The sequence below is a fragment of the Etheostoma cragini genome, chromosome 4, assembly GCF_013103735.1.
Source record: "Etheostoma cragini isolate CJK2018 chromosome 4, CSU_Ecrag_1.0, whole genome shotgun sequence".
Classification (NCBI taxonomy): domain Eukaryota; kingdom Metazoa; phylum Chordata; class Actinopteri; order Perciformes; family Percidae; genus Etheostoma; species Etheostoma cragini.
In genome coordinates this window covers 28,965,223-28,973,369 of record NC_048410.1, presented here as the reverse complement: position 1 = coordinate 28,973,369, position 8,147 = coordinate 28,965,223, and the positions used below count along the sequence as shown (strand labels likewise).

Genomic DNA, 8,147 nt, shown 5'->3' with positions numbered 1-8,147 from the left:
GGGACGGTTGAAACAGCTGTATCATCCGTCCCGACGTAGACATATGCCCTCACAGCCTGTTTTGCTTCTCATGTGAACAAGCATGCAATATGATAGTCTGGGATTGTGGAGAACACTAACTGGTCTACCGAATAAGCATGTAGTCAAACCTTTTAATTAAAAACCCTCGTTAATAATTGAAAAAATGAGACCGCTAATGAAGTTTACTTTTGACCATCAAACTCATTTATCGGCTGTAACTCCGCGATAAAAGGAAATAACAGGGAGGTATTTGGCTGACAGGGGGAGGGTAACATGCTCTATGTGTTGACCTAAGGAAGTCTGTCTATCATCATCGCACTCTGAGAAAACTGGAACGTTTCATCCGTCCCGCGTTTCAATTGTCCCGGCTCTTACCAAAGAAGAGGAGATGTTGCATTCAAAGACACCTATGGGACACTCTGTGTTAATTAGTAGAAACGACCCACACAACATGTTTATTGTGGGTTTAATAGGCAGAGGAAAGTGGGGGACTAGTGGTAATTCAGATGCCTCCATGAGAGCAGGAGCAGTGTGTGTGTGTGTGTGTGTGTGTGTGTGTGTGTGTGTGTGTATGTGTGTTTCTGTGTGCGTATGTTTATTTGATTAATTCAAGGACAACTTGCTCCAAGGTATCATGGGCTTTGATTTGGTTATCTTTCTCTCTTTGTGGGTCAAATGCCTGTCTCACTTGCAGATTTGGTGTGTGCGTGTGTGTGTGTGTGTGTATTTGTGTGTGTGTATACGTGTGTGTGGGTGTCACCTGGGAATGTGAGCTTGGGTTCTAAATGAAACCAGCAATAATCTTCCACTGAGAGCAAACAAGGCCCACAACAAGTTCTAAAAGTTGTAGAATTTATGAACAATAAATTATGAAAAAAAAAGGTAAAACAGTTCACCAGATTTAAAAAGAATGAAGAATAAAAAGGGCAGGTTTCAGCCTAATTTTGAACCGTCATTTTACATCATCACGTTTTGGTCACTTTTATTGACATTAACACTATGTATCACTAACTTATTAACTTTAGTTTATTGTTATTTTTAGAATTTATGGTCAATAAACCTCATTTTTAGGAAATTAGACCTAATGTTTGAGTTAGAAAAGCAGAAATTAGGAATTATTTAGACTGAAATTAAAGGAATGGATGTTGATGATAATCACAGACTGGAATATGTCAACTTTTACTCAATACTATTTCAAAAACACTTTTTTCAAATGCTATAAAATTGAATAAGACGCCCCAAAATGAATGAAAGTAGAGATTTGGACTTGGCAAAGAGCGTTGTGGGGAATCAATCATGTTATTTTGGGAAATTAAAAAGAACATTGATATAGGACAACGAGTCAAAACTCTCTTTAGGGGAGAAACCTGTGACAGACCCAGGCTCTTGGTAGGTGGAGTCTGACCGGCCGGTTGGGGGGCGAGGGGGGTGCACAGTGGCACTAATAGTCCCAATAAAGAAGTACGCATCCCTCTGCTGCTGGTTGTGGCGGGGCTTCTCCCCTTTTTGCTCCTCGCCTGTATCTTAGACCCACACCGGTCCCGAATGCAATATTGCAAATCCCACCATGGCCACGCTAAGACCCGCCCTTCAAAAGCATTCCCACACTACTATTGGCCAGGCGTCCATGTTTACATGTACCGGTCCTCTCCCCTTGACCAATCCCCTAACCCTAATTAATATTATTTGTTTATTTATTTATTATCGCGTGGCACTTTTTTATCTTTATAGCACTTTTTTACAAAAGCACTTATTTACTCATTTTAATCGTATGTGTACTTTTTATCCTTAGGGGCAAGCAATTCAAACTGTATTTTCCTACTTTTAAATGTGGTTTCTAAAGTAATTTGTGTCGAAAAATGATTTTAATATACTTTAATATATTTTAATAGAATTTCTTTTAGACTGGACACCGGGCATTTTATTTATCAACACAACTCTTACTCTCTTTCTGTATATTTTATTTATTTTATTTATCTTAATGACTCCCCACCCCCTTTTCTTTCCTCTATGTACAGTATATATACATATATTTTTTAATTATTGTAATTTTATTTATTATAATCATGTTTTATTGGAGACCTTTTATTTAAAGGTTTATGTTCCCGCTGTCCGTCCCGTCCTGTGGTCCTTTGGCCCTGCTCTGAGCATTTGGACTTCTTTTAAACAGCTTTTTAGACCCTAACCAGGTTTTTTAAGGAGGTTTTAAGTGTTTTATTCACACCGGGGGTCCCCCTTGTGCCCGTGCCCCTCGCAGGGCCCATCCAGGGCACTGCCAGCCCCAACCAATCAAGCTGCTTCGTGGACTTTTCGTGGCCATGGTGGGGTCTGTAATTTTGCGTCCCGAATCAGTCCATTAATCCGGGCAGTGGTGTGTAAATATTAACCCCCCCAATAACAATAGAGTAGCAGTCAATGATGAAAAACACACATGCAATAGTGACTAAAAACACACAGGGCACAAGAAACCTTAAGTAAAGCACATGCGAAATCACTACACCGCAATACACAGGCAAAAATAAAACAAATGGCACACAGGGGTTTCCAAAACACACGCCAGATGTTCCACCTTTGACATGTGTGTCCATTCTATGTATAGAGCGTGTCTACGTGTGCTACGTGTCCTTCCGTCTGCGTTTATTCCTGTCCACAATGCTTCACCACTTGACAAATTTAAATTGTGAGTCTATTTTTAGGTCTTCTTATCAACTCGGCAGCCATAGCTATGCACTGACAGCACAGCCAGGGTTACAGAAAACACTTCAACCCTGCTGGGGAAGTTTAACCCTCGTCTCCAGCACAGAGAAAGCCTCCTTAACCCCTAGGCCCCCACTGACACTTGAAAGGGGGGAGAGAGACACGCGTGCAACAGGATGGAGTCAAACCCACGGTCACTACATCAGGGAGTAAACTTCTTTATATGGACACCCGCTCTACCAAGGAGCTACCCAGGTGCCTGTGCACCTTTATTTTAAGTCAACTTGTTATCACATTCTTTGCTTATTCTTCACTGCAATAATGCAAAACTGTGAAAATGAATTTTCTGATTTCTATATCAAATCCCTGTTGTTTCTATTGCCTGAAAAAATGCATGTTGTAAAGTGTGGCATGACACAGCAGCAGGTGCAGAAAAAATCTGCACTCAAAACCGTTACCTTTCTCAACAAATGTTCACCACATCTCACACACACCCCTGAATGATCCCTACCTCTTTTACTTTCAATAATTAAAACGTCAATATGCATTCAATATAGAGTTTTCTGTGACCATTAAAACCTATAAAACAATCACTGCCCTTTGGCCCAATAGTGACTTTGACGGATAAACCAAAATCGCGAATAGAGTGTACATGTAACCTGTCAGGGAGTCCAACCAACAACCATCCAGTCACAAGCTGGTCTCTCTGACCGATAAAGAACCAGACAAATGTGCATCAGGGTTGGGGGCTGCGAGAGGAAAAGTGATATGGCCGACTGAAATAACTCAGCCACATCAGAGACTCTGGTGGACTGAGTGCGAATGTCTCATCACATCAGACCTCCAGTGATTAAAACGCAAGAAATATCTCTGACACTAGTGTGGAGGCACGTGAAGCGTTAACTCGTTACGCATTTCTTTGTTGAGAGCTTTTAGGAATCGGATGACGTGATATTTGAGGACGGTCGCGTCCGTCAGCACTTCAAACTGCTGCTGGATATCATCAAAAACTGGTGTACAGGACAGTGTACAGGACAGTCATGGAGTCCCAGGACAGTGTACAGGACATTCATGGAGTCACAGGACAGTGTACAGGAAAGTCATGGAGTCACAGGACAGTGTACAGGACAGTCATGGAGTCACAGGACAGTGTACAGGAAAGTCATGGAGTCACAGGACAGTGTACAGGACAGTCATGGAGTCCCAGGACAGTGTACAGGACAGTCATGGGCATTCATGGAGTCCCAGGACAGTGTACAGGACATTCATGGAGTCCCAGGACAGTGTACAGGACATTCATGGAGTCACAGGACAGTGTATAGGACAGTCATAGAGTCAAAGGACAGTGTCCAGGACAGTCATGGAGTCACAGGACGGTGTGCAGGACAGTCATGGAGTCACAGGACAGTGTACAGGACAGTCATGGGCATTCATGGAGTCACAGGACAGTGTACAGGACATTCATGGAGTCCCAGGACAGTGTACAGGACAGTCATGGAGTCACAGGACAGTGTACAGGACAGTCATGGAGTCACAGGACAGTGTACAGGACAGTCATGGACATTCATGGAGTCCCAGGACAGTGTACAGGACATTCATGGAGTCACAGGACAGTGAACAGGACAGTCATGGAGTCACAGGACAGTTTACAGGACAGTCACCGATGAAGTACGTAAAGGTGCCACCTGTCCACAGTTGACAGTGATTTTTAATTGGACAACATTTTGAAAACAAACATATTTTATGACCAAGTGTGACCTAAGTCAGACGGCCTGTGGGACAGACTGTGTGCCGTTTTAGCAAATAGGTGTGTATGTTTGGTCTCAATAGTATATGCCACACATGATGAACTAATGTGTTAATAACAGTACAAACTAAACTTTTTGTAGAATATTGTGCTTATGACTGTAAAATGTCAGATTAGAAGCCAGCAGCTTGTTCAGATACAATCCTGATAAGTCACCCTCGTTGTTACCTTCACCTGTTTAACAGCACCACACTATGAATGCTTTAGACACCCTCTCTCACTCTCTCTCTCTATAAATATATACTGCCATCTAGTGGCTAAAATGCCAAACTACAACCAATTAGCCCATTTACTCATGTACTTCAAGTATTGTTTTGAGGTACTTGTACTTGAGAACTTTAGGATTTAGGATTGTGCTTCACTACATTTTAGCTATAGTTACATTACAGATGATTATACATAGAACAGTTTACAATAAGGGGCATTGTTACAGATGAAAATGCCCAACAGCCTAGCTTGATTAGGCTGTTGGGGGTCCCAGGTTGTGTGTCATTGTGATTAAACACATTGTTTACAGTGTGTACTTTGTGAGCACCATAGGTCTACATTAGAACCACATTTTGACACAGGGCTCTTCTACAGGACACGGTAGTTCATATTGTACTACAGAACAAAAATTTGAAAACATGTGCTTTTTGTATTTTGTCGGAGAACAGGTGGTTGAGGCCAGGTTCCTTCACTTGCTCGACTACGAGGAGTGTTGTACACGCACTTCTCAGCCCAGCGCATGCATGGGCTGGAGAAGGTGTACCGTACTCTGAGGTTGGTCACAGGCTGCAGGAACGATAGTTTGAAACATACATATATTTTACTATCAGAAGACAAAGATTACCATCAAATAATCCCATGTAAGAAGCTGGAACCAGACATTTGGCATTTTTGATTTGAAGAAAATGGTAGATGGCTCTTGATTTACTGTCGACTGACTCGTCATCGCAGTTCTTTTTCTTTTCCCTTAGTGATGGATAACGAACCTCACCGAGGTTTAATTGGTGTTTTACACAAGAATTGAAGAATCCAAAAACATTCAAGTTACCTTTTTATTCAAGTTACCAAAACCAAATCTTTACACATCTGAGCATGATGTACTCCCACATCCCACAAACATTACAAAAATAATATGTATAAAAAAACGAACTAAAACCGTCCCAAAGAAACAAACTTCCCAAATATTCACAGATTGTGGGTTTGGAGTAAGTGCAAGACCTTTGCCTAGAACCAACATAAATTTCACTTGAGAAATTTAAAAATCAAAAACCACTTAAAAACCCTGTGCTCAGTCTGTTGTCTGGTAATACATTTTACTCAACAAATCAAGCCAAAACCAGTTGACACACACGTCTGAAGCAGTTCAGCTTCTTAAAACCATGATGAGACATTTGAAGCTGGGCCTTCTACTCGTAAAGACTGGGGACATGGGTAATTCCAGTGATTCAAAATAATATTACATGTTTCTGGTTTACAAATTAACCAGCAGGGATGTATTAGTTGCTCTACTGACGGAAACCAAATGAAATATCTCGGTCGCCTGAAATCCCCCATATCGGCAAAATCTATTTGGTAATAATTTGCCTAAATAAAAAAAAAATAGGCCCTCTTTGTCCACAACATAGTACTCTTTCTGGTCTTGAGTCAAAACATGGTTTAAATCCTTGCAGCCAGACAAAAGGAAGTCCCAGCTGTCACAACGCTCCTCGACACCAGGACGTGGTCAGGGTTAGCCCACCCGGAGGGGCGGAGCTACGAGGACCACGCCATCTCCTCTGACAAACAGCATGGGGATGTTCCTCTTGGTTGACTAAAAAGACAAAAACATGCTATTACTCAACAATGATGAGCCACATTCTCTAAGATATGTATTATTTCCACATGTGTAACGCGGTGTGTGTGTGTGTGTGTGTGTGTGTGTGTGTGTGTTTTCAAGACTTTGGATTCAAGCCTGACAACAAGCAAACTTAGTTACATTGAGGATGAATGCAAATATGCTTTGTATTTAATGAGTAATTTGTAGCATTGTAGTTATTATTTTCAGAATTTATTTTTTAAATCTTCTCTCACAGTATTATGGACCTCTGTCCTCTAACTAGGCAACCCTATATTTATCAGCCAATATTAGCTTATTGCAAATATACCCGCATCAGTGTAAATATGTACTGATAAGTAATAGTTTGTCCTGATCAAAGAGCACTGCCACAATAAAAATTGAAATGTCAAACATTCATTCAGATTTCAGACATTTTGGTGCTTTAAGATCTTGGAAAACCCAAATCCTCTTGCTACACATGTCAAGGGTCTACCATTTAAACAGGAGGACTACATATATATACCATTTTGTATGATGAACGTATATTCTCATACAGTATGCGTTGTAAATGCTTCTTTGGAAGTAGAATGCTGTTGCTAATGTAGAATATTATAGAGCAGCATTATTCTACTGCCAGGACTAGATTAGGAGTCAAGAGGAGTTGCTCAGTAAGAAGAAATAGAGAAATGGTGTACCTTGTATAGTTCCTCGTAAGTCTCCTCATCGATCTCCACCGTCGTCACCGTCTCCTCCACGTCACCCAGGATCATGTTCAGGTGCTGATCGTAGGCCTGGGACAAACCAACCACCATTATTAACTGGGAGAAGTGTAAACAAAAGCTTACAAGAACAAAAAAAAAAGGTCTGGTCTGCTCCTCTAGAATGTAGAAACCCACTAGAACTACAACTGAACACACCGTCCAGGTGTTTTTTTACAGTGGAAGCGGATGCTGGGTGTGAGTCTTACATGCAGTCGGCCACGGAGCTCCCGGTCATTCCTCATCTTGACGTAGATCCTCTCATCTAGACTGAGTCGGATCAAATCGAGTGGCTCCTCAACCGTGTTGGTACTCGGTTGCTGCAGAACAAACACAGAGGACATTAGTTAGACCTCTGACAGATACAGATCTCAAAATGAATACAGGGAGTGTTGTATGTACAGTGTTAACATAGTTAAAGGAATGATGTGATCCAGTATTTGCATGATTATCGTAATTAAGAAGATGCAATGGTGAGAAGTAATAATACCTATAGCGGTTGAGTATTGCACACATTTCAGGCCAGTGTTATTGCACAAAAAGATAATATTGTCCAGTTTTAATCTCTCTAAGTGTGTGTGTGTGTGTGTGTGTGTGTGTGTGTGTGTGTGTGTGTGTGTCAGACACTTAGAGGGAGGAGTTATAAAGTTTGATGGCCACAGGCAGGAATGACTTCCTGTGGCGCTCTACTGTGCATTTTGGGAGAATGAGTCTTTCACTGAAAGTGCTGCTGTGATTGAGCAGCAAGCCATGCAGTGGGTGCGAGACATGTCCAGGATCACGTCAAGTTTAGACAGCATTGTCCTCTCCGACATCACCGACAGGGAGTCCAGCTCCACCCCCACAACGTCACTGGCATATCTATTGCTATTTGTACTCGTTTTGAATACACAGGCCACAAGAAGTAAGTTTTTATTTTTTTTTGGGCTCACTTTTTCCTCACAAAATGCTAACAGTCAACATAGGATTCCATTCACTATGCTAAGCTAACTAGAGGCGTCGCTGCCCCAAACTAAGACAATGCATGCACTCAGGCAAAAAATGTGTCCCCCCCCCCCCC

General features: G+C 41.7%; 1 protein-coding gene across 1 annotated transcript in view; it reads right to left on the bottom strand.

Moving 5' to 3' along the window:
• Positions 1–5,551: 5,551 nt before the first annotated feature.
• LOC117943930 (U6 snRNA-associated Sm-like protein LSm3) overlaps positions 5,552–8,147 on the bottom strand; it is a 3,430-nt gene continuing 834 nt past the window's right edge. The window contains exons 2-4 of the mRNA XM_034870371.1: positions 7,297–7,407; positions 7,025–7,120; positions 5,552–6,323 (exon numbers count right to left, since the gene is read on the bottom strand). Of these exons, the coding sequence (XP_034726262.1) occupies positions 6,243–6,323; positions 7,025–7,120; positions 7,297–7,407 (288 nt within the window). The 3' untranslated portion in view covers positions 5,552–6,242. The remainder of the gene's footprint in view (positions 6,324–7,024; positions 7,121–7,296; positions 7,408–8,147) is intronic.